The sequence below is a fragment of the Martes martes genome (assembly GCF_963455335.1).
Source record: "Martes martes genome assembly, chromosome: 4".
In the NCBI taxonomy this organism is placed as follows: Eukaryota; Metazoa; Chordata; class Mammalia; order Carnivora; family Mustelidae; genus Martes; species Martes martes.
Window position 1 is genome coordinate 61,135,869 of NC_137891.1, and position 27,934 is coordinate 61,163,802.

The 27,934-nt window shown below is 38.1% G+C and overlaps 1 protein-coding gene across 3 annotated transcripts in view; it reads left to right on the plus strand.

The window, feature by feature from the left end:
• The window catches only part of EYA1 (EYA transcriptional coactivator and phosphatase 1), a 166,308-nt gene that overhangs the window by 76,125 nt on the left and 62,249 nt on the right, over positions 1-27,934 (plus strand). For all 3 annotated transcript variants that reach the window (XM_080802030.1, XM_080802031.1, XM_080802032.1), the window contains exons 9-10: positions 7,580-7,719; positions 9,053-9,136. In XM_080802030.1, the coding sequence (XP_080658156.1) occupies positions 7,580-7,719; positions 9,053-9,136 (224 nt within the window). The remainder of the gene's footprint in view (positions 1-7,579; positions 7,720-9,052; positions 9,137-27,934) is intronic.

The following is a 27,934-nucleotide window of genomic DNA, read 5'->3' on the forward strand; positions in this document are numbered from 1 at the left end:
GATCTGTACCTCGCTATCCCACTGGTGGGTTTCAGTGCCCTTTCACCTCACAGTGTAGCCATTTGAGAGAGGGTTTCTGGGAAACTTTCGGTATATGTGGTTTTCCTACTTTGCTCATTGATTACAGAACCCATCTTTGGAGTAAGATGCAATCCCATATTTACCTTAAAGTAATCAAACTCAGCTTTATAGAGTAGGTTTTTTTTTTTTTTTAAACCTCATAGGAAAACCAACTTTAAAAATTATAAACAGAAAGAAACCCAATGGTGGTTTAGGATTTGTTGGGTTGGAGGCATCAAACTTGATGCTTCTACCTCCCTATGGGAAATGTCAGGGTAATCAGAATAACCTTTCCTGATGGAATCAGAATTAATCTCTCTGCATTCTTTCTCTCAATCTTCCTGATTTTGGCTTGATTCATCCCTTTTGAGAGGATTTTTATATATACATATGTTGATTTTGAGAGTCTCAAAGTTTGGGGGTGCTACATGGTCAGTTGCTGACATCTTCACACTCAACCTGTGGAACTGTCTGTATACTTAAAATGTTGAGTCTGAAACATGACAGTACCTGCTTTTAGGAAAGTAAGACACCCTGTTCTTTTTGTCTGAGTCCCCTATAGCAGCAAATGGAGTACAACTAGTGATTGTCATGTATCAGGTTCATTCAATTTAGGTAATCTCTGTAAGGCTATCCCACAAAGCTCTGTACTTCCTCTTGTAATTGGTATTGTCTTAGCGTAGATTCAGGGTCTAGCCAGAGATAGTAGCTTTCCTGGCCTCAACCCAATTATCATTATATATGTGGCAAGAGCTTCCTGTCCACACAGAGTCTGGTTACTTGATTCTGCTTCAGAGGAGTAGTCTATCACCTCTGTTAAACTTAGAAACGAGGAAGGAGAGCTTCCATCCTCCCAAAGCAAAGAGAAGTGCACTTGCAGGAACCCTGTATTCTATTTCCTTTACAACTACCACTGGCATATATCGTCCCAGGAGTGTAAAGTTAGATCAAAAGTTCTCTGCTCCACTTAGAATAAATGTAAATTCTTATCCCTAAATCTTCAAGGAGTCAACCAGGCCAACAGGCTGTGAGTTATATAGTGCAGGACTACATAAAAATAAAAAAAACTTCTGTGAAGGAAAACACAATTTAGGGAAATACCAGCATCATTTGAAGATTTGAGGAGCTATCGAGTGGAAAAGTATCTACAAATATGAAAAAGAGGTTAAAACTTTTATATTTATTAGTAAAGGAGTATAAAGAATTACCAAGGATTTGGATAGTTCATAAAGGGAAGTATAATTTTCAAACCCATATTTGTAAGTATCTCCAATATGTCCTAATTAAAACCACTACTATTCTACACCGAATAAAATAGCAAGGACTTCTTTAAAACAATAATAACCATTATGTGTAATGCTGTGGTAAAATTGACACAATTTAAATTGATACAATCCTTTTGAAAACTATTTGGCAATGTGTATAAGAAAGTAGCTAACATGTCCAAGAATAGTATGAGAAATAAAACCAGATAAGGAATTTGTACTAGGTACGGTAAGCAGTAAACCCTGATGGATTCTGATGGTTGGTGTTGCCATGGTATTTTGTATAGATTAGTCTGAAGGTGACGTAAGAGGGAAAGAATAAAGACTAACAGCTAGAAAGATGTGGTAAATATTGTGTGTCACAGATAATAAAACTTCAAGGCTAAATCATCTAGGCTGTGTCCTCAATTTGACAGACCAGGAGGTTAAAAAACATGGAGGAAATGTCCCTAAGACTCAAGTAGGAGTTATGAACTCAGCTCAGAGAGAGCCAAGAGGAACTAAATGGAATCTTCTGAGTTCCAGTTCTGTTTTCCTTTGCAATATTGAAGGATTTATGGAACTCTTCAGTAATACTTACAAATGTAAGAATGTTAATGATCTTATGTAGATTCTAAAATTTTATGATTGAATATGTAAACATTAATGTTTAAATAAGCTTTAAAAACAAATTTCTCATTTTGAAATATTTTGACTAGCTAGTAGGTATAATTAGGTAATCTTCATAGACTTAATAGAGCAACAGCCAAACTTGAGAAACATTCATTCTTTTGGTCATCATTTTTTTTTTTTTAAATGTGTACTTGGCACTCTGGACTCTCACTGCATTCTCAGAATATAAAATGAACACCACCAGCTTCTCTCCTCTAAGAGCAGGAGTAATGGACATTTGCTCAAAATAACTCAAATTGTTATCCACTATGGACGTAAATGATGGCAAAAATTGTATAACCCTACAACAGAGATAAACATAACTGCAAAACAGGGACTCAGATTTAGATAGAAAATTCATGAAGAACATACGTGAACTTCAGGTGTTCATGGGAATTTCACAGACAGACCAGGGGAGGGGTAGTAAGTATAAAGAAAGAGCATTCTAAAAAAGTAGAATGGCATGTTCAATCTCGTGAAAGAGCATGACATATTCAGAGAACTCAGAAAATTAGGTGTGACTCTCTGAAGTGGAGAGTATGAAGGGGAGAGAGAAGGTGGACTTGGTGGGACTTCTCTTTGTTTCAAGGTAGCTAACATAGTAGAGTGCTAGTGTCATGCACCAGTTCTAACTACCTTTATATGTATATTGGTTTTACTTTTCTCATTTATCCTGATTTTACAGATGATGAAACTGCTCATAGAAAAGGTAATTAACTTATCCAAAGTCATACTTCTCATAAGCAGTGGGATTGTGATTTGAAACATAGCAGTTGAGTCCATAGCTCAGTGTCCTAAAATCCTAAAATCTAGACTGCCCTCCCTATTCTACCCTAGGAGTTTGGAGCATTGAAGAGTTTTAAAGTTTTCTGCCATGTTGGTGTAAATGGTAATTGAAAGGTTGTGGGTAGTAAGCTTGAAAGCCGCCTGTTGCAAGAATCAAGGCAGGGATAATGAGAGCCTGAACTTGGAATAAAAAGTATTCAAAAGGTAAAATCCACAAAACTGAATCTAGATGATGGAGCTAACAAGTAATTTCTGGCTTGAAAAACTGGGTAGATGTTGGTACCATTAAGCAGACTCATTAAGAGAGAAGGAGGCTCTTGCACCTGGAGACAGCTTTAGTTGTGGTGCCCATGGAGTATTCGGGTAGAGAGGGTTAGCAAACACTGAGGTGTTCAGGTCAACAGATCCAGAGGCTTTAGAATCATCAGCCTGGAAGTTATCATCGAAATCCCTCTTACAGATACTATAAACTGCTGAGAGCTTGTAGTGAGATAAGAGAGCCATAGAGAAAATTCTCCTGTACTGCTGCTCAAGATATACTCCACCAACTGGCCACCTATCCACTTTGTTTAGTAATAGTCCATGTAACATGAGGATTTGCTTCAGAATGTAATCAACAGCATCACTGAGCACACTGTGTACTTTAACTTCTGCTTTTAATCTTAGCAAGACTTTTGATGAAGGAAGCATAGCATTAATTAATATCCTGATACAAGCTTCTTATTTTGTTCCAGATCAGTTTGAGTATCACGAATACAGAAACACTAACATTTAAGCTTTGGGTAGAGGAAGAGATCTCTAAAGGGACGGAAGTAATAGTGTGAGTGGGAGGATGAGAAGCAAAAGTGGGAGGATGAGAAGTCAGTTACTCTAATGGAACCCAGTTTAGAAGAGCCAGTGGTCAGCACAGTCACAGCAAAGTGCAATAAGACTAAGAACTAAAATATAATTATTGAATTTGGCCATTATAGGGTCTTCAGTAACAATCCCTGTTTACTCTTCTACCTTCTGCTATCTCATTTTTCTCCTGCTAGTCCACCACCTGAATACTTCTCAATCTATACTTTTGCCATGTGTGCCAAAGACCTCATCAACTCTAAGTCTCCAAGTACTCTGGGATTCAGTCTTCACTTTAGCTTATCTTTTGGCTGATCAGAAGTTATTGATCACTCTCTCCTTCGGGACATACTCTTTCCTCTACAACACACTAACCTTCGTTTTCTTCCTCATGCCCCACCCATTTTTCTCTGCCTGTCCCTCTACATACCCTCCATGTCTTTAATTATACCCATTTCTTTAATTACATTATGTATGGCATCAATTTCCAAACCTAAACCCAGCCCACATTTCTTTCCTCAGCTTCAGAGCAGTCTAGCAGCCTACTGGACATCTTGAATACCACAGACTCTTCAAGTTTTCAGTACGTTCACAGTTGAATGTAAATTCTCATCTACACACCTCCCCATAATCCCTTTTTCCTAAATCCCATGCCTTGTGCCTTATACCTTCACCTTCCCTGTTGTTAAACCACTAACATCAGTGTCATCCTTGACTTCCTGCTTTCTCTTCCTTTCCCTCCCAATGACACTTGTATCTGTAGCTCTCCCTATCTCCACTACCTACATGGGCCACCAATCGCCCACTGAATTATCCTCCTGGCTGGTCTCTGCTTCTCACTCTTGACTTGCCTCCAGCATCTGCACCATTGTGGAGCTAGAACCATCTACCTAAGTTGGAAATTTGATTTCATCCCTCCATTCTTAAATTCTTTGCCTGCCAATCCAGCCTCATCTCTGTATTCTTCCTCTGTAGAATCAGGTCAGATTTTTTTTTTTTCAATTCTTTGACATTCTCTCTTCTCTCCTCTCCTCTTTCTCTCTCTCGTTTTCTCTTTCTCCACCGTCACACATGCTCATGTCCCTGCCTGGAGAACATTTATATTCCATTTTTTTACTGGTAAATTTGTTCTTCATCTTCAGGGCGCTTCTATAATCCTGTAAATCTAAGTTATGTGGACTTGCTCTATGGTCTCCCAGCACTCTACCTTTCTCATGTCATGACCCTTTCTCTATTGTTTTCTAATCTCTTATTTTTTGTTCATAAATCAGTGCCTTCCTCTGAATTTTTAAGCTCCAAAAAGACCATATCTGTATGGTACATCATCATACTTCAAGCTCTTGGTACAGTGCCTGAAATCGTATGGGCATGCAGTCATTGTTTGTTAAATGAAATAAATGCTCTTCTATTTTCACATTCATTATCTCAGTGGGGGTAAAGTTGAATAATTTGGAAAGGATTTTATTGAAACATGAGATTCCAGTGGATTAGAAGATTAAATTATTTGTTGAGTTGTTTTACACTAATAGAAGGAAGGAGAATAGAGTCAGGAAAACTGGTTAGGAGAGTAGAAGTGTTTATTCCCACCTCATAGAACAAGGAGGAAGAGATTTTTTAAAATCTAGCTTGCATCATTTAACTTTTATATTCCTTCTAATAAGTTGAGGCCTATAAGGTGTGTGTGTGTGTGTGTGTGCGCGTGTGTGTGTGTTTTAATATTTAGAGGTATCAGATTGTCCATATTTTAGGGCTTTTTTTCCACCTGGAAAAACTTTAGATAAGATAATTAAGAAGTCTACCTGTATACTTTGCTCATTGAACTTAGTTTCTTTGGGGATAGGTTTATAGAATTGAGTAATAAATTTAATTTTCATTTTTATTAAAAAAAAAAGATGGAATACATTTTTTTAAAGACTTAATTGGGTTTTAACACAGAGATAAAGAAATATACACCAAAAACTAAAGGAATGGGTAATCCATAGGAGAAATCTAGGGTAAGAAAACCTTGGTAAGATGAAACACGTGGAGAAAAAAATTCGCCCTAAACTAGCTGGAAGTCAAAGCAAAAGACATATTATGATAGGATACATTGCTTCACATCGTTTAGCTTCTTCTCAAATATGAACCTCAAAAGGTGGAGAACTCACAACTGAAGATGGACTTTGCAGTCAAATACTTGAAGTACGAGTCAAATTTAGATGCCAGCTATGCCAGTTGCAAAGTAAATGTTGTTTTGACACTGGTAAAGAAATTGGCATGTGTTCTGTCTCAGGTGGTGGCTAACCAGGTTTGTGCAGAGATGTAGTTGCAGAATTTTTAAAGAAGAAGGAGGTCAAGACTTTTTCTTCAAAACGCAACTTTGAATTCTCTGAGCTGCTTAAAAATATGTATTTCTTCAGAGGTCCTAATTCTCTATTAAACATGGAAGGCAGATGCTTGGCTTCGAACATTTTGAGAGGATGCCACAGTCCTCTGCTTCTGTAAGAAAAGGATCCCATGTGGATTTGGAGAATGTTAAACTTTGACCAGCCAGCACTGTGTTTTGATAGTTCTACAAGATGGGTTAGCTCAAAAATGCATCCCATGGAACTACATATGCTGACGTAGTGAAAAGTTGTTTTGGACTTTCTGGCCATAATTAAATAACAAGCTTGTACATTACGATGGTGGTTCCTGGGTACAAGGACCCCATGACTGGTGCATATGAAGAAGTTTGCTGTCTTGTTTTCTATGGCAGAAGACATGCAAAAGTCTCATCCAAAAGTGATAGGAATCTGTTTGGATTTTAAAGTTAAACAGAAGATATAGGGCGGTTCTATGTGGTTTAGAAGTGGAATTTACTCTCTTGAAGTCCATTCCTATCCACCCCACCTCCTAAGGTTTAAGCCTTAAACTTGGAAGTAAAACTGAGACCACATGGTTTGACACATGGCTGGCCTTCTGGATATAGTTAGGGATGATAGTATATTAACATAGGCTACCAGATATTCAGCCATTCTCACTACTTTTCTGTTTGGTGAAATGTAATATCAACATCTCAATAAGAATTATCATTCCTTATACCAACTTGGGAGATTCCAAACTGTATCTAGAAGAGAAATCTGGCAAAGCATTTGGAGAGGTAGAAATTGTCTAATGCATGGACTAGAGAAAAGAAGAAATTATAAGGGGTTTCTGTTCATTTTGGAAGCAGGGTAAGAGTGCCCCCACCCCAACTCTATAGTCACCACTACTCAGCTGTTCCTGTAGCTCGTTAGGGGTGGTTCTTTATTTTGTCGTTTCTGTATAACTGTTTCTGTGATTTCTCTAAGTTACCCAGGTGAGCAATTTTAATGTGCTCTCTGTTTGGGATTTTTGGTTCAGAGACTAAGATACAGTAAGAATCTGTGATGAATGCTCTCAAGGTATGGGTATTGCCCATATGTCTGTTCTTCCTTACCTTGCCACTCCTTTGTTCTCACATAAAATGAGGGTGAAAAGGAGATTTTGAAATTTTCAAAGAAACATCTGCCTTGGGATTTGGTTTTTTCCTGTCCCAGAGCTGATTTTTCTTTTCTTTCTGTGAAACAGAAGCCTTTCATAGGTGGGAGAGTGGCTGATAAGGCACCTGTGTGAACCTCTCTCTTGGTATGGCCAGGTCCTGCTTGTGGAATGAAAGAAAAACACATACGTGGAAATGGGGATGGGTGAGCTTTGTCTCATCATGGAGAACCACAAAGAAAAACTAGGCAGCTTCCTACAACCTCCAATCTTGCACTATCAATTTTTTTTTTCATTTCTGATCACACATTCTTTCAAAAGAATGGATTCTTGGTATTCAGTATCTCATAAATTATTTATCAATGGAGGTAAACGGTAACGAAAGGGAACAGAATGAAATGTGTTTTACTCTTCAAGCTTCTCCCCAAATTAAAACAAGGTTCATCTTGACACCATGGTAATAGAACCAAAAGATGAAAGGCCTTTCTGTATTTCTACAGAGTACAGTACAATCCACAGCCCATCAACACCCATTAAAGACTCAGATTCTGATCGATTGCGCCGAAGTTCAGATGGGAAGTCCCGTGGACGGGGCCGTAGAAACAATAATCCTTCACCTCCCCCGGATTCTGACCTCGAGGTACGTCATTGCCAGTGCCCTGGTAAATAACAAGGTATCTTGGTACTTAAAGGGTGGTTCTAGACATCTGTAATGTAAATGGCCGTCATCAAGATGTCCAAATGCTTTGTAACTGCTTTCTTCTCTGTATCCTAAGTAAAGCATTTTCTTTCTCTTTTCTTTTACTTATAGTTAAAAATAATCATTTCTGTTTTCTCTACCATTTTAATGACATGTAAAGCATCTGGTTATTTCTCTTTAATATAGTAAATTATATCCTTTTGCATGAGGAAAATTCTTTTATACTGTTCTATATTGTTGTCATTTTAATTAAGTGTCATACTAAAAAGACTTACTAAAATCCACTTTGAAAATTAAAGACACACTCATATATATTGAGAAAGGAAAACCTGGGATGTTCTAAACTGAAATGGTAGTCATCTTATGAGACCTGTTTTGGTGGAGTTCAAAAGAAGGAGGGATTAAATAAAACCTTGAAGGGTAGATTTCATAGCCTTGAATCCACTGCAATTAGTTTCTGCGTTTTGCCCAGTGAAATCTGATGGTGGAAAACATGATTATTTTGGCTGAAAAGATGGAAATTTCCCAGCAGAACCCATGTGTATGAGTATATATTGGTATGAGTAGAAAGGGGAAGAAGACAAGTAGGCTTGGGAGGCCTCTATGGTATCTCGAAGATGTTTTTGAAGTGAATTCCTTTAAATCTGATTCCAAATACCCTGAGTGTGTCAAGAGCCTATGTGATGTGTCTGCTTAAGTTGTTAACTGTCTGCAGTCCGAAGAAAACTGGGCAGGAGTCACACATAACCCATGCATGTAATAACAGTCCAAAGGTAACATAAGGTGAATAGTTGATGTGAAGTTTTAGGTTTTAGGTATAGTTTTTTAATACTTGGCTTGATGAAAACCGAACTTAAGATTCACTATTTTAATGCTTCTTAATAAGCAGAAGAGGTAAGAAAAACCTATGAGTTTTAATTCATTGGCCTCTCTCTGTCTCAAGAAGTTATAAACAGACTAATTTTAGCTCATTGTTCATTTTTTCAGAAGAGTAAACTAAGAATCTACTTCAGAAAGAAAGGACATATCTTATTATTTCTTGCCCATGTTTGTATCGATGTCACTAATATAATTATTCTCTTATATCTCACCTGATGCTATACTCTGGAGAAAAGCTAGGGGATGCTCTTTGGAACAGCTGTATTTGAAAAACAGTAAATTCAGGTTTTTCTTCTGTCTTCTATTTTAAGAGTGCTTATTTATGTTGAAGTTCACTGAATAACAGGTTTCTCAACCAAGGCAAAGACGTATTGATTTGGTTCTTCCTTTGTAGAGGGTGTTCATCTGGGACTTGGACGAGACAATCATCGTTTTCCATTCCTTGCTCACTGGGTCCTATGCCAACAGATATGGGAGGGTGAGTACCAAGAGACATCAGTTTTTAATTTCTTTAGAATAAATATGCCTGGAACTGAGTTTTTTGTCCAGATGGGAATGTGGTTTAACTTTAAATAAAAAATCTAAAGTATGAAAGGGGAACATCTTAATTTATTGATATAGTCCAATATATATGTAAGGCAAAAACACATAAATGAACAAAAGGAGTTTTTTTAGGTCCTTAAAAATGAGAAAAAGTTATGCAATTAAATTTATTCTGATTTCAGGCCCTAATGAATAAAAGTGTTTGGATACTGTTCTAGGATGAAATAATAAAATATATAGAGACATAGAACAATTTTTGGTATTTTTTATTTGCACCGTTCTTTTACTTTTATCATTCATAACATATTCAGTGAAGCAAATATTTTACATGTTCTTGTCTTCAGTGATTAGCAGTTTTAGTATTTTACTTTCAAAACACCCATTACGAATGTCTTTATAAATCCCTTTGTCATGAGGCTAAATTACGTGAATGGTATGTAAACTTGGGCCTCTGAATGGCAATTGGACAAATACTGTTGTTACAATACTTACCTTGGTGTGGTATATAAAAAAGAATGTTACAGGGGTGCCTGGGTGTCTCAGTTGTTAGGCATCTGCCTTCAGCTCAGGTCATGATCCCAGGGTCCTGGGACTGAGCCCTGCATCAGGCTCCCTGCTCAGAGGGAAGTCTGCTGCTCCCTCCCCCACTCTCCCTGCTTGTGTTTCTCTCTCACTGTCTCTCTCTCTCTCTCTCTCTCTCTCTGTTAGATGGATGGATGGATAGATAGATAAAAGAGAGGAAGGAAGGAAGGAGAAAGAAAGAAAGACAGAAAGACAGACAGACAGAAAGGATATTACAGACTACCTTCTATGAATAGAAGTTCAGCCTCCATGTTCTGCTTTTGGGCTTCTCAAAAACCCGAGAAATTCTTTTTGATAATTCCTTGGTGGTTTCATAAACTTTTCCTACATAAAAACTGTGTTGTTTAAAGTGGAAATAGGTAATTTCTGAAGTTAACCTGTGAATATGGTATTTTTCAGTTTTTTAATCTTTAAAGAAATCATTTTACAAGTCTAACATCATTGAAGCTATTGGTTCAGAGCCTTAGGAAGTGAATTCTGTCTCTTGGTGACTCCAGGTTTTTATCACAACTAAATGTTAAAATCGATACCCACAAAACGCATCCTCTCAATACAGATTTTATCCAGGCACCTGTTCTTTTGATACATACATATTGAGTGCTGCCATGTGGGTATAGTTTGGCAGTGAAAGTTAAGGAATTATCAGTTGAGCTTCATAATGCAGCTCCTTAACTTAACCCTGAAGCACAAAATGCCCCATCTTATTGTTCGATTTTCTATGAGAAAGAGACAGTGAACAAAAGTACAGTATGATTATTATTAAAAAAAAAATAAAGCCATAGAATCAATCATTCAAAGAAAGTCTCTACTCTGTGGCTAGCACATAATAAAGATTCGATAAATATTAGCTGTGGCATGTTTTGTCTTCCTCCTAATATGAATACGATTACTAGTATTTCTATGAATACTATTACTAGTATTTCCACAAGACTACTACTAAACAAACTAAGGATTAGTAGCTGAAATATCAATGTATCATTAGTAGGAAGAATCCTGAAGATCTTCTTAACTAAACCATTTTAATGTCCCTACAACTAACTCTTAAGGAAGAAAGCATTGAAATGAGCATGCATTTAGAACTCCAGCATTTGAAAACCATCCAGAAAGTGTCGAATCTTTGAAAGCTTTCTCATTAAGGGCCAGATTGATGCAAAGAGAGCTGTCTTGATCAGGGCTCTGTTCACCACTGAAAGGGGCCAACTTTGGGTGAGGTGGTGAGCATCCCCGTGACCTAATGACCTCGTGTCAATCCCAGGCCATAAATCATTGGTTTGTACATGGAATTCACACCTAACCTAGAAACCACTGGCAGCTTAGGGTTTTTCCTTCAGACCCTCAACAATATCTAAACAAAACATTACAAGTACCACAAATTTTATTTTTAAAAGTATCAGCCATCAGTATTTTGAGGTTTCATCAAATAGTATTTTGTTAGTTTGTTTAGTTTTCTCATCCTAGAGCATATGATAAAAAGTTTTATCTCCTATAATTTTCAAAACCAAATGTATATACTCTTTAGTATGGGTGATCTGAAATATTTAAATGTAAGTTAACCATTCATTTATAAGTTGGCAGGGTTTGGGAAGAAAGTAACCTTGGAAGGCATGTTTGGGGAAGGTCTTTTGAGTATGACTTTGAACCAGAGGTCAGAATAAAAGAGGCCGGTTGATAATGTGACCATCGGGGAAAGAGAGTTCTAAGCCGAGAAAGCAGTGAGCACAGAAGCAGGAAACGGTTTGATGTTAGAGGCAAGTGTGGCTGAGCTCAGTGATGAAGATGCAGAGTCAGGATGTGTGGGGGGATGAGGACAAGCACAAGGCATGTCAAGAGGGTTAATCTCATTGCACATCCCAGAAGAATTTACTGAAGGACTTCAAAGGAGGACATGACAAGATCTGATTTAGATTTTCAAATTACTTTGGCTGTGTGTGGAGAACAAGATGGAGAAAGAGGATTGGGGAACTGAAAGGAGGTATTAGGGGTGACCCGATGTACTAGCAGTAGAGATGGAGAGAACTCACTGGCTTCTGGATTCTATTGGAAGTAGAAAAATAGGATTTGTAAAGGACTTGGCTTGTACTGGTGGGCAGTAAGAGAGGGGAGTGAAAAAAACATTCCCAGGTTTTTGTCCTAAGCAGCTGGAAGGCTAGTTGTGTATTTGTTGAGATGAGGAAGACATCTCCTTGGACCAGGCAAAAAGGTGGTTGGAAGGTGAACCTGGGACATGTGGGAATGGACAGGTCTTCAGATGACAGGTTTAGCGTCAGCAGTACACAGCTCTGAATCGGAAGGCCTCAGATGCTCTTAGTATGATTTCATACTAAATGTTTGTGAACACCTCTTTTGCACTGAACACCTGTTGTCTCAATGCCATGAGGCATCCCTTCTAAAGACACATTGCTGAGGATGTTGCATTGTAGCCTGCAGCATGCAAGGAGGCTTGCTTGATGTTCTCTTTTTTAGAGAACTTTGGAGTCGGGAAGAATTTGCTCTCAAATCTGATAATCATGCCTTGTAAAAATAGGTGGTTCAACAAGGATTCTTCCAAACAATAATAATAGCCAGGCTGATCCAAACACCTTGCCTCCCTTTCATTCCTTTCACTAAGGAGAGAAGTCTTAAAGCAGTTGAAGGCCTTTTTTCTCAGAGCATAGTTTTGGTGGTGTCTCTGAGCATTGTTAAGGGAGCATGTGTTTGGGCCTTACTCTACAGGCATATAAAGAAATGAATGCCTGACAATGTGATAGCTGTTCTGTCTCTATGGGAACCAGATACTTGAGAAGTAGCTTAGTCACAGTAGCTTAGGCACCTCAATGAGTAGGCCATTCAGTAAGGGGATACAGGATCTGGTTGATATAATGCAAAATTAGGGCATGTTACAGCAATATGTACAAAAAAGTTTGAGAATGTCCCACCTTCCATGTAATCCTAGCTGTGGGAAGTAGGCATGTTGGGCATTATAAGGAAGTGTTTTATAACAAAGGTGATGGGAACAAAAAGGGTGCTAGGTACTTGACAGGTCTGGCTAGGGAAGAGAAAAGAAAGAACATATTAGCATGAAAATGAAGTCCATGGGTGTGTTACCATAAATTAGATTGTTGTTAATCATGTCTATCCTAGCTTTTTTTGTTTAATGCATTTTTAAAAGTTGCTTTCAAGCTAATCCATATCCCCCAGTTTTGCCGAAGAAAACAAATCTTGATCTTTTTTCCATTGAATGCCCTTGTTAAATTAGACAATATAATCCTGTTGTTAATATCAAATCGTATACTGCGAACTTATATTCCAAGTAAGTATTGGGCTGATGTCCCAAGCCTGGCTCCCTTCTTGTGGGAGGACTCCCCAAGATACCTATAGCCAATGGCTTCATTGTTTCAAGACCTTATTTTTATTGTTGTTTAACACCTATGTCTCATGGATTTGGGCTAGAAATGCTCCTAAAGATATTGAGCCTCACTCCTCATTTTACACAAAAACTTAAACATGAACACTTGAGATAACACAAAATGTAACATTTTTAACTGTAGGCCCTACTTATTAAGAATTTCCTGTGTGCCCAATACTCATTTGGTTCAACATTAGTGCTCTGAAATTGCTATTACCAAGCCCCTTCTACAGATAAGGAAACTCAAAGGGTTAGAGACCAAATGTCTGACATAAATTAAACATTAGTTTTGTTTTAGTGTGATTGAACCTTGGCTATAAAAAAAAACACAAAACAACCAACAAAACACAACCTTGAATCTGGGACATAGTGGCCAGGGAGTAATATGTCCTACGATCTTTAAGTTTATGAAGTACCAATGGGAGATCCACCTATCGTGAGATAGAAAGCATCAGAATTGAATTCATATAGATCTAGACTCAAACCCAAGCTCGGACTTTTCAGTTCTTTGACCCTGAGTAAATTGTTTATTCACACTGACGTCCAGTTTCTTCATCTATAAAATTGGCGACTTGACTTGCCAAATTGTTTTAAGAATTCAATTGTGTCAAATATATTTTGGTAAAGCCAGGAGAAGAAAGATCTAAGTTGTATCCTGAATCAAAAGAGCCCAGCACTATGTCTTACTAATAACAATAACCCTATAATGAAAACAGCATGTGTCACTGATTGATCATGTATCCGCTCTCTAAACATTTGTTTTATAATGCACCAGACTTCTAGAAGGTTGCTAGTCACCAGTGTGAATTTAAATCAACTAAGCCCTCCTTAGTGAGTGTTGACTAATCATTTAGGACATTGAGTAGAGAAAAAATTGACAGCAGTTGAGAGAGCCAATTTCATTCAAACACTCCTGTTAACCGGTATAGGTTGCTGTTCTTACCCTGTTTCAGAGAGAAACACTAAACTCCAACAAAATCTTTTGAGGGATGATCTTCTTCTGGGGTGGCTGGTATAGATGCCGAATTCTTGGCATAGCACCAAAGTAGCAGACACACAATGTCCTCCTTGGATTGTAGAGGATCTGGTTACTTAAACAGAATAATCCCTCTTTTAGGAAGCTCCGAACCGAGGCTGGGAAATATTTATTAGCTGACCCTTTACCAAAAATGAAGGTTTTATGGGCCATATGCCTTCATAACTGCTCACCTCTGCCCCAGGAGTGCAAAACAGCCACAGACAATAGGCAAATGAATAAATGTATCTGTATTCTGGTAAAAGTTTACTTGTAGTTCCTAAATTTGAGTTTCACATAAATTTCATCCATCATGAAGTATTTTTCCTCCATTGGGTTTTAAAAATCAAGACTAAGGGTCTAGACCAGGAATTGACAGACCATATTCCATAGGCCGGATCTGGTTTGTGGCTTGTTTTTGTTGGGCTTTCAAGCTATGAATGTTATTTAAATTTTTAAAGGATAGTGGAAAAGAGAGGAAGAAGAAAGAGAATATGTGTCAGAGACTTCCTATGAACTGCAAAGCTTCATATCTTTGTCTCTCCCTTTAGAGAAAAAACATGCCTGCCTCTACTCTAGATCATGCTCTGAACTTGCTGGTGCTTCATTTTACTCCTGCCCTTGGGACATCAGGACAGTTCAATGATACACACTGTGGCCAACTAGATTGTAAACTCAGTGCAGGTATCATGTGTCTGTGTCTGGGTCCCCACTGAAGCACAAGCCAGCACATGGATTTGTTAGGGTAGGTGCAGCGGCTGTAACAAATAGGCCCGATATGTCATGACAATAGAAATTTGTCTCTTTCTTAGTTAGTGGTCTTGAGTGGATCTTCCAGGCTGCTTGGTTTAGGTAAGGTTTGGTCACACAGATCATGATTGTGCCATCTCACCATCTAGCTCTTAGGATTCTGTGATCACTGTCATCAGCTTTCTAACCCACAGAGTGAAAAAGCAGGAGGAACTAGAACGGAAGGCTACACGAACCAGGCTTAGAAGGGGCACACACTTCTGCTTACATGGCCCAGGGCAAAGGAGGCTGGGAAAGCAGAAATGGCCCAGCTGTGTGTCGGGGAAAAAACAGAGAGTGAGTTTGGGTGGACAGGTGGCCATAGCAACCATGGTTCTCAGTGAAGAACTATTTGATAAATGAGTGAAGCCCAAAACACACTTTCCACCACAGCAGAGCAGCGCCCAAAGACAATGTGACGGGTGTGCAGCAGAGTAACGAGTGGCCAGTTCAATGCCAGAGCATGCTTTCCTGATTTTATTACTTTCTTCTTTGGATATCAATGCTGGGTTAGACCAAAATGAAGAAAAAATTCATGGTTCCAAGCAGAACTTTTAGATACTGTGGAATGACCCAGAATCCAAACTCTCCAAACAAAAAGCTTTTAGTTTTTTGTTTCAAAAAGATAGTGTTTTTGACTGTCAGAGGGCTGTCCAGCTGAAAGATCCTCCTCCATTCATTTCTTTGTCCTTATCTTGACACTTTTTCTCTCCCTTTCACTGCCAGCCCCTTCCTCCTAAGTGGAGGGCGTGAAGTGTATATTCCTGCTACCTTATTGAATGTGGCCTTATTTTCCTGCAGACCTGTGAAAGGGAACACAGTGAATGAGCACAGATCACAGCTTTCCACACACAACACTGGCCTGCCACCACCAGCCTTGGACTTCCCTCATTCTGTGGCCTTAGGATGGCCTCCTTGTTTCTCCGAGTCTCACTTGCTCTGTCTTAATCTCCCCATCTACAAAATGAAAGCAATCGCAGCACTGCTGGGAGAACAGTGTAAACCAACTAGAAAAATACTTAGAGGCATTCCATCAATAAGAGCTCTTGCTGCCTTGGGGATTCTGAGAGGGGAGTGGGCAATCGGAGAGGCAGTATTTTGTTGTTGCAGGTAGCAGAGAGGGAGAGGTGGAAGCAGAAGATAACCATTTAGGGAAGCCATAGGCCAAATGGCTGGAGATCGATCTGTAAAATACATGTAGAGGACCGGATCAGCAGAAGATGAGCAGCACACAATTTATTGAAATGGCAGTAAAAATACCATACCCTTGTTGAGCTTGTAGAGTTTACACACCTATCTCACATTTATTATCCAACTGGTTTCTTCTTTTTTTCCAGTGGGGAAACTGGGTCTCAGAAAAATTAAATGAACAGCTTCAGGGAGCACATCTATTAACTGACAACAGCAGGAACATAATCTAGTCTTGTGATGGGCCCATTGCCCCCAAAGGAGGACGGCAGGGAGCACTGAGTGCCAAGATTTTGTACCATAGGTATAGGGATGCCACCGACAGTGTAAAAACAGCGGAGGGACCTGGTGGAATTACACAATTTGGAAGACTAGCCTGATAGCAGAGTAGATCATCACAGTTCTCCTGGTAGGAAATAATAAAGGCCTAAGAAAATGGCTGTAACACGAGGAAAGAGGGAGATAGGAGAGTGGTTACAGATGAAATCTAGATAGGTCTTTTGATTGGATTAGCTCTTGAGGCTGTTGCTGGCTCTGTGTGGGTCCTTACGTGTCCAGGCCAATTTGGCTGGGTCTGCTCTGGTTTTCTTCTTCTTCCTCCCACTTTGTACCACTTCTTGGCAGTTGTCCTATGTTTGGGATTCACTGGGCTTTCTCCACAATCAAAATTAATCTTTGGAATGGTGAAGTTCTTTTTCTTACTTTCCACGTGGGTATTATTTTCACGATGTTGAAAGGGAGTCTCTTAAGGAGAAAATTAAAGCAGTTGGGTGTCACGTATCTAATCAGTAGAGATGACCTGATTAGCCCCACCACAAGTTTGGGTTTGGTTTTGTTTTGTTCTTTTTTAATCATTCAGTCAGTAGTTCAAGCATGGTTTATTTTTCACGTGTATACACTCTCTCATGATAATCCAGATTATTCCTTAATTGGCTTCAGAACTACACCCAGCTCCTAAAACATTTTATGGCATTTTATGCCAGCTGTTTAGTGATAGGAGCTTCTAAAATTGCAAGAAGTTAATATTCCATTGATGGTATTGATGACTTTAGACAGGTGAAAGAAAACAGTGGAAACTTTGGGTCTCACAGGTTATATAGACCACTTACATAACACTTTCAGTGATATTTTTTTAAAAGAAATAACATTTTTGCATAATTTTTTTCTCCTCTCAGATAAGGAAGTTAATTTTCCTAATCTTCTCTTTAATCCTTCCCTTGTGAGCAGCCAGCATGGGGCCAGGAAAATAGGTCCCTCCTGTACTTAGAGTGCCCATTCCTGTTTTTCAGCTTCTTTTCCCCCAAAACAAAAGATCCTGAATGAGAATTTATTTTAAATGACATCCAGGCCTTGTTTGTGGCTGCAAGCTTAGCATTCTAAATAAGGACTTGTTGACGGGGTCCCAAGCAGGTATTTTTGTGTTTATCTGGATGGTGCTTCCCAAAGCTGTGTTGTCAACTTGAGCGAACTTTACAAGATTTTCCCATTGACCAACAAATCCTCCTAAACCTGTCCACACTGTTATCATCACACCTCACTGGGCCACTACAACGGAGTGATTGCTTGCGAAGGGAGGCTTAGCTGCCCACATAGGATCAGGGCAGACATGGTTTAGGAACCCTATCCTTCGTTCTACAAATTCAAAATCCAAGTACCATATCCTGAAGAACTAGTTGTGCTTTTGAAATAGTTGAACCATCTTCTAGTAACTCTTTCTAGCCTAAGATTGATTCTTTAAACAGCATTTTCTTAAATATGATGTATTCTATTTTTGATCCAAAGCAGAATAGCAATTGCTAGGCGTTTGTGTAGATTTGATCTCATAGATGTAATGGGGCACACGTTCAAAAAAGAGAGGCACAAAAGACATTTAGCATATATTTAAAATGTGCTTATAAATTGAAAATAGAATAGAGAAAAATTTAAAAGTTATATAAATACATGTAAATACACATATATAACATATATATAATGTGTTTCTAACACATTATATATATATATATATATATATATTTTTTTTTTTACTTTCAAAAAAATAAATCCCCAACACCATAGGTACTTTGTAGAACCCAATTACTAATTCAGAATGCTGTGACTATCTAAAATTGGAACAATAGGGGTGCCTGGGTGGCTCGGTTGGTTAAGCATCAGACTCTTGGTTTCAGCTCCGTTCGTGATCTCAGGGTCCTGAGATCAAGCCCCGTAGTGGGCTTGAAGCTCGGTGTGGAGTCAGCTGGAGATTCTCTCCCTCCCTCCTCCCTACGCACTGCTCCTCCCCCTCCCAATAAATACACAAATAAAATCTTTAAAAAAAAATAATATTGGTGGGGCACCTGGGTAGCTCTGTTAAGCAACTGCCTTCGGCTCAGGTCATGATCCTGGAGTCCCAGATCGAGTCCCACATTGGGCTCCCTGCTTGACAGGGAGTCTGCTTCTCCCACTGACCTCTCTCCTCTCAAGCTCTCTCTCTCAAATAATAGATAAAGAAAATCTTTTAAAAAAGTTAAAAAATTGGAACAATGACTTGGGTATTAAAATATTTCTTAAAAGTTTCAACTTTAAAGAATTTAAATCGGACAAACATCTATTGCCTTTTGTGCTTGCTTGGTTTATCTTACCATTATTTTTTCTGCTTTTCAGTTTAGAAAAATAAGATAGTAAAAACGCAAATGTCCCAGGGTATGTCAGTAGGAACCAAAGTTACATTTAAAATAGTAACAGTTTTGGGCTTGGCAGGCTCAGTCAGTAGGGCATGTGATTCTTTTTTTTTTTTTTTTTTTAAGATTTAATTTATTTATTTGACACAGAGAGAGAAATCAGAAGCAGGCAGAGAGGCAGGCAGAGATAGAGGGGGAAGTAGGCTCCCTGCTGAGCAGAGAGCCCGATGCAGGGCTCAATCCCAGGACCCTGGGATCATGACTTGAGCTGAAGGCAGAGGCTTTAACCCACTGAGCCACCCAGGTGCCCCAGGGCATGTGATTCTTGATCTCAGGGTCATGAGTTCAAGCCCCACACTGGGTGCACAGCATACTTAAAAAAATTTTTTTTTAAATAAGAACAATTTTTTTCTGTTAATGCTTTACTGGTATATCTAAGCAAAAAAGAAAACTTGCATCCTTACTAATATTTGGCACTATTTTTTATTGTTCTTATAGTAAAACTGAAATGAGATTGTTATTCTCTTTGGACTATACATGATCTGATGTAATATTTGGCACTTGTGACATTTTTAAGCCAAAACTAAAAATCTAGGGAGGTATCTTTTAATATAATTACATAAAAGGAAGATATTTTTATGGTTAGTTGAATGGCTAGTTTTAAGATTTCTAGAGAAAGATGAAAGTTTTTTATTTTTACACTCAGAGAAACATTCTAGATCCTATTCTAAAAACCCAAGCAGAGATAAATAGGTTTTCCTTAAACTATCTGTTTTGAGGCTTGAAGGACCATGGACGCTCTGAGACACACAGAGAAGTAGAATTTTTGAGACAGTAAATGAAAATGGGTTAAGAAAATCATTTTAAATCAGGCTCAGTTCTGCCGGGGGGGGGTTGTGGGGGGTGATTCATGTTTGACATTAAAAATAGATTAAATTGCCATTTGAAGCTAGGGAGTGAGACTTGAGGATGAGTGCATATGACCCTTCAAATATTTTTTGCAGCACTTACTTAAAAGATAGTTAAGATCAAGTATCATGTACAGAGGCGCCTGGGTGGCTCAGTCAGTTGAGCATCCAAGTCTTGGTTTTGGCTCAGGTCACGATCTCAGGGTGTGAGATTAAACCCCGTATCAGGCTCTGTGCTCAGTAGGGAGACTGCTTAAGATTCTCTCTCCCTCTCCCTCTGCTGCTCCCCCTGTGCACGCACACATGCACTTTCTCAAGTAAATCTTAAAAAAAAAAAAAAAAAAAAAAAAAAAACCCAACCAAATATACAAATAATGGAATTAGCAATGCAGTTGCAACTACAATATTTCTCAACATAAATGGTCAAAAAAAAATCTGAGAAGCATGAACTTCCACCTGGTCACTGGAATAAAGCAAAAGTCATGTAAGAAATTACCCACTGCCTCCCACCAGCGGGAACCTAGAGGAATTCACCGTGACATCCCTATTGGCTAAGGTGCCCTGCTAATACCGTGTGGTCTCCATGCTGGGACTACCCCAAATTTAAGACTCTGTCAAAAGAATTTGTCATAATAGGACGCACTTAGTACCTTATCCTCCTGGCAGTAGTTTAGCTGTGGGTAATGATCACTGAAAACATCCATGAAATAATTCAGAAAATTGTACTAGCAAATGGCACCCTTCTCAAGTTGCACACACAAAATTTCCTATGTTACACAGGCTATAATACCTAAGACACACACCTGATTACCCACCCTTCTCCTGCCTGAGACACTATTTGTTTCCTGGCCTGACACTAACAAGTCATTCATCAGTCTTCCATAATTTCTTAAGCAAATATATTTATAGTATGTATTTGTATATATAATATATTGTATATATGTTATATAGTGTATATATATAGTGTATGTGTGTGTGTATATATATAGAACAAATGTGTATATATAGTATATATTTGTAATTAGTATATATTTGTATAGTATAGTGGTGCTAGCCACAATTCCTGCTTTCACAGAGCTTATAAATTAATAAAGGGGGCTGCTGGGAGAGAAGGGGTAACTCTTCAACAGTAGTCTTTCCCTGGGGCACGACTGTTCTGAAGGAATGCCGCTAGAAATCCACAAAGAGTGAAACCACAAGATCTCCAAAGGAATAACAATATTACAAAAGAAACAAGTCTCCTTGTGTTATTCATGACAGGCATTCTCCTCCAGTAGCGATAATCACTTAACTAGTTAGAAATAGCCAATAATAGGATGTCAGATGATAACACTAGTCTTGTGGATGAAAAAAAAAAAAATCAGGATCCACGGGAGCCGTACAACCAAAACATAAATGCCAGAGGCCCTAAATGAGATGCTTCTAGGGTTACCACTATTCTTAAATTACACTGGGAATTCTCCTTTGCAGCCGATCAGCATTGCAATGTGATACCGTCATTCCTCAGTGCATGAGACGGAGGTCCTGTGGCTTCAATTATAAATGTAGAAGAAGTTCCCCTGGTTTTCTGGAAGCGAACATCCCATGTGATAAAAATTAGGAGAGTTAATACAGGCAAAGCAGTGTCTGACATAGATTCTTGTGTATATTCTAAAGCTCACTTAAGCCTGGGTAAGGATTACCAAGCAAGGCCTAGTGCCTTCTTTTCAATAAACAGTGATAGGCTGAGAAACTCTGCCAGGCTTTTGTAATTTTGACTTTTAAAAGAATTTTTTGACGTTTTAAAATATGGCTTGAGTGTGCTGTAAGTTTTCAAATTAAATAGCCATAGTTTCATCACCAAAATGCAACCAGTCTTATCTTGGTGAGTATTTTTTCTATATTTAAAAAAAAATTATTATACTGACTTCTAAACATATAGAAAAGGAGATGGGATAGTATAATGAAACTCATTGTAACCTTTCTAAACTAACAATGTCAAATCCTAGTGAATCTTACTGTATCTGCCTCTCACCACATCCATCCCCTGCCCTGCTCTGTCCAAAGATTATTTTTGAAAGCAGATCCCAGATATATTATTTCATTTGTGTATATTTCTAGTATGTATTTAAGACTCCATTAAAAGAATTTTTTAGAATAGAGATAGTAGATGGTACCCAGTACTTTAGTTATCTAGCAAATTAATAGTAATTTCTTTGTTATTCAATGAATAATTAACAAGTACATTTCTTTAACTCTTACTCATTTTTATGTTTAGTTGTGATAAAGTACATACCATGTAAACTCTACCTTCTTAGTCATTTTTAAAGCATTTTTTAAAGATTTACTTATTTATTTTGGAGAAAGACAGAGAGGGAGGGGAGAGGGAGAAGAGGGAAAGACTCTCCAGCAGACTCCCTGTTGAGACCAAAGCCCAACTCGGGGCTCAGTGTCACAACCCCGAGATCATGACCTGAGGCAAAACCAAGAGTTAGATGCTTAACCGACTGAACCACCCAGGTGCCCCCTTCATCATTTTTAAGTGTATAGTTCGGTAGTAGTAGATCTGTTCACATTGTTGTACAAGCAGTCTCCATAACTCTTTTCACCTTGCAAAACGGAAAGTCTATACATTAAACACCTCCTCCTACTCTCCTGCCCCTAGCTCCTGGCAACCACCATTCTGCTTTCTGTCTCTATGATTTTAACTACTTCAAATACCCCATACATGTAAAACCATACAGAATTCATCTTTTTCTGAATGACTTATTTCACTTAGCATAATGTCTTCAAGGTTCATTCATGTTGTGTGCAGGTGTCAAAATTCCCTTCCTTTTTAAGGCTGAATAAAATATGCCGTTATAGGGGTATATCCCATTTTGGTTATCCATCTATCACTGGCACTTCTTGAGTTGCTTGTACATTTTAGCCATTGTGAATAAGTTGTATATGAGTGTACAAATAGCTTTTTCTTTTTTTGTATTTTTTTTAACCTGAAACTAATATGTCAACTATACTTCAATTAAAGGTTTTAAAATGCAAATATCTTTAAGACCCAGCTTTTAGTATATACCCAGAAGTAGAATTGCTAGATCACATAATAATTCTATGCCTAATTCTTTGAGAAACTACCATACTATTTTACATAGCTGCTGTACCATCTTATGTTCTCATGAACATTGTAAATATATTCCATTTTCTCCAAATGCTCATCAACACTTGTTATTTTCTGTTTTTTTTTTTTTTTCTCTTCCCCCCTGTTTTGACAGTAGCCATCCTAATGAGTGTGAAGTGGTATCTTACTGTGATTTTGATTCATGTTCCCCTAATTATTAGTGTTATTGAGCATCTTTTCATTTGCTTATTGACTATTCATATGTCTTCTTCGAAGGAATACCTGTTGAGGTCATTTGCCCATTTTTTAAATCAAATTATTTTGTTGTTGCTGAGTTGTAGGAGTTCTTTATATATCCTGAATATTAACCTCTTACCAGATACATGAATTATAAATACTTTCTCCCATCCCATAGGTTGCCTTTTTACTCTGCTAACTGGGTTCTTGGACCCACAGAAGTTTTCAGATATAGTCTAATTTATCTGTTTTTTCTATTATTGCTTCTGCTTTTGGTGTAATATTTAAGAAGTTACTGTCAAACCCAGTGTCATGAAGCTTTTCCTGCAAAAATATTATACTTTCACTCTTAAATTGAGGTCTTTGATCCACTTTGAGTTAATTTTTGTATATGGCATAAGGTAATAATCCATCTTTGTTCTTTTTGCATTTGGATATCCAGTTTCCCCAGTACCCAGTTTTGTTGAAAAGACTACATTTTCTCATTGAATGGTCTTGGTACCCCTGGTGAAAATCATTTGACCATATGCATAAGAGTTTATTTCTGGACCCTGTTATATTCCATTGGTCTGTATCTCTTTCTTTATGTCAGTACCACACTGTTTTGGTTACTGTGGTTTATAATAAGTTTTGAAGCCAGGAAGTATGAGACCCAACTTTGTTCTTTTTCAAGATTGTTTTGGCTATTCAGAGTCCTTGAGACTCCATATGAATTTTATAATGGATTTTTCTATTTTTGCAAAAAAAAAAAAAATTCCGTTGAGAATTTGATGGACATTGCATGAAATCTACATACCACTTTGGGTACTTTTTTTTTTTTTTTAAGATTTAATTTATTTGACAGAGATCACAAGTAGGCAGAGAGGCAGACAGAGAGAAAGAGAGAGGGAAGCAAGCTCCCCGCTGAGCAGAGAGCCCAATGCGGGGCTCGATCCCAGGACCCTAAGATCATGACCTGAGCCGAAGGCAGCAGCTTAACCCACTGAGCCACCTAGGCACCCACACTTCAGGTACTTTTAACATCTTTATATTAGGTCTTCCCATTGAATGTCTCTCCACTTATTTGTGCCTTCTCTGATTTCAGCAACATTTTGGTAGTTTTCAGTGCACAAGCTTTTTGCCTACTTGGCTATGTTTATTTCTAAGTTTAATTTCTTCGGTGCTATTGTAAATTGAATTATTTTCTTAATTTCTTTTCTGGATTATTCATTGTTAGTATATAGAAGTATATAGAAATGAAACAGATTTTTGTGTATGTGTGTGGAATCTTTAGAGTTTTCTACATATAAGATTGTGTCCTTTATAAACAGATAATTTTACTTCTTCCTTTCCCATTTGAATGGTTTTTTCTTTCTTTTTCTTTGTTATCTAACTGCATTGGCTAGGATTTCCAGTATTCCATGAAGCAGAAGTGCAAAAGTGGGGCATTCTTGTCTTTTTCTTGATCATAGAGGAAAAGCATTCAGGCTTTCACCATTGACTGTGCTGTTAACCTGTAGGCTCTCATATATGGTCCTTATTGTACTGAGATGGTTTTCTTCTATCTTCTTTTACTAGTTTGTAAAGTGTTTTCTCCAGTGGTTTTATAATTTTTAACAGTTTACCGTATGTCTCTCAAGTGTCTTTTAATCTATGGAGTCTCACTCAGTCTTTTTTTTTCCCCCTTATCTTGTGCAATTTTGTTGAAGTAACCAGACCATTGGTCCTGTACACTTCCTAGGAGTCTAGATTTTCTTCATTACATCCCCATTGTGTCCCTTTGTCACATATTTCTTGTCCCTTGTACTTCCTACAAATATAGGAGCTAGATCCTTTTATTTATTTATTTTGGGGGGGTAGGGAGGTGAAGACTTCATAGAAGGGTATATCTTTCTAGTAAGAGGTGTATAATGTCTGGTTGCTGTCATTTTTAAAACTTCAGCATTCTGGTTAGACAGCCCCTTTAGCAATCCATTATAGTACGTTCTTACTTATCCTGTATATCCCTTCTTCTTGGCTCAAAGACAGGTGATTAGGAAGGAAGAAACTCAAGAGTTGTGGGGGTGGTGGTTAAAATATAAGTTCATTAATTCAGCTAGTATATGCAGCTCTACTGTCAGAAATAAAATGATTAACAGTTCTTGTTGCAAATACCTAGATTGTAACTATTTCTGGTGAGGCAAAGTTTGGAGGTGAATCTAAACCACTTAATTTTGAGATTTTCTCAAATATCTCTTCTTGAATAGCGCTCCAGTATTACTGAAGATGCTTGATTAAATCTTCCTGGTCACTTCTAGTGAACAGAGAGGTAATCTCAGTGGCTCGTGTTGAGTAATCTGACAAGTGCCACATTTCTTTATTATCTTTTCAGTAGCATGGTGAATTTTAGTTTATCAAACATAGTTTCAAGCCAGTGAACGAATGTGATTAATCTGTAGATGTGTTTGATGTTTGGCAGCTAATTTTAAAGGTAAATCCTACTGTCCTCGAGAAGGCTTGAGTTTAGCCTTAGGCATTTTCTCTGCAGGTGGTTTCCTTGCTAATGGCAGTGTAAGAATAATATTTAACAGAGGTTTATGTATAATGTGTATACAATGTTATCTTGACTTGGAAGTAATTACCTATTTACATTAGGGAAAGAATGCCCGCATCATGGAGTTTTCCTTTTCCCAATAGTCAGTCAGATGATTGATTTCAATCAGAGTTACTATTTGTGGAAGAACTGATACTAGAAGACCCTACTTTTCTTTCTTACTATGGTAGCTAATAATGATATGTCATGTTGATATTCTTAAAGTGCTTCCACAATTTATCCTTTAACCCTACCACAAACAAGAACTCTCTAAGATATTATGTTATTCCTGAAATGCTGGAGTACAGCAGCATTTTGTGAGCACTGAACATTTTCAGGGACTATATACGTTGAAGGTACTACATTTGTAACACACCTCAGTAATTACTGATTATTGCCATACATCACCATAGCCACTTGGTTTTTTTTAACTTGGGCAGGGTCATGATTTTGCCAAGATGTGTTCTCCCAAGTCATTCACTAATTGGCTGTAAACGATGGATTTGGACTATGCTTACCTGCCTGTTCACAAAGTCTGACCTTTTAATAATTAATGGCATAGGCTAAGAGGTATTTGTGACTAACTCAAGATCACACTGCTTGGCTATGAAAGTGACTTTTTTTTTTTTTTTTTTTTTTTTTTTTAAAGAACACCTGTAATTTTCAACTTAATTGGTGTGGTGCCTTGATCCTATCTGAATGACACTACCTCCTACTCAACTTCTCAATCTTCAGTATATGAAACATAATTGCTGGTTTCCTAGGGTTGGGTCATCTCTCCTAGTGATAAGAACCGGCTTTGTACCAAACAGCTTGGTTGCTATTTTTGTGAGAATAAAATGCAGACACTCCTGGGAGTCATAACACGGAGTGTTAAAAGTTTAGCTTCTATGCAAATCAGCTTCACTGATGACTATGCTCTTAAAAACATGGCCATCTCAAAAATATTGGCATGGGGAATTTATGGTTACCCTTATCATTAAATAGCCTGAACTTCACATCCAATTTGAATTTAGAATGTTAATGATCTTTTTGTAGTGGAATGTGGAGTCCCATGTCTGGATTGACCTACAGCTATTGGTGTAGTAGTGATAGGAATGGTAGAAATAACACCACCACTACCAGGAATAGTAACACCAGCAGCAGCTTCCTGCTTGCCAGGCACTATGTTCAGAATTTTAAATTACCAAATTTAACCTTTGGTACTCACCAGTTTTATTCCCATTTTATTGAGGAAGGACCTAAGGTTCAGAGGTGAAGTAACTGACCTTGACCACCACGCAGCTAGTCAATGACAAAGTTCAGAATCCCAGTCTCAACTCTGTGACTGCAAAGCTTGTGGTATGACCATTATGCGAGTGCATTTCTGATGCTCTTCCGTACTTTTGTGCAAGAGTTTTTTGCCCACAGGTTATGAACACAATTATTTTAGAAGAAACTCCTTTAATTTCTGTGTCATGTCATGAAAGAGTTGCCCTGAGAATGCCTTGTGTTAGACCTAGTTAGTATTAGTCAGGAGGTGAGCTGGGTGACTACATCGTAAGCACTGTGGACAAGGCAATTTCAATACCAGCCATCCTAAGAGAGCTCCTTGACGGACACGTAGAAGCCAATGGAACAGCCTTGCAGGAGGAACAGTGTCTTCATCTGGCTGAATCTCAGTAACACCAAATTTCTAAATTGCGATGATTGCATATTTAATGGCCCTGGTAATTTATCAAATGCCATAGCTCATCTTTGAAAACAGGGTGACAAGAGGCCGTATCCTAGTCTTCTGAAATCCTAATACCCGCATGTATTTACAGACACTCTTTTCCTTTATTCAGAACAGATCATAGATTTTCAACAAGTGAATTCAAGACTAACAGAGACAAATCAATCTAGAGGCTGAATTTAATGGCATTTCAGCCTTTCTGCGTACTAATTTTGCCTAGAATTTCTTTTTTTCTCTTTGGAGCATTTACATGACATGAACATCTAGTATAACAGTGACCAAGCTGAAAAAAAAATCAAAAAACAGAAAAAAATGACAATGGGCCAGGGATGCTGCCGGCGATTTCAGCATAGGATGACAACAACTTGAGTTTCTGTGGGCATTGTGTGTCCCAGAAACAGGAGAAAAAGATCTTGAGGCAGTGAGGTAATTAAAGATCACTTGATAAAGGGTGAAAGCAAAACAGTTGTTTTAGGCCTGGGTCTGTCCTCAGCAGATTTCACTGTTATTTAATTTTTCAGCGAAATGCTGCTTTCTATTCAGTAGACATAATCATCTTTGACTTAACATGCAATAGCCAGGGGTAACCTCACATTGCAACGAGTTCCTTCAC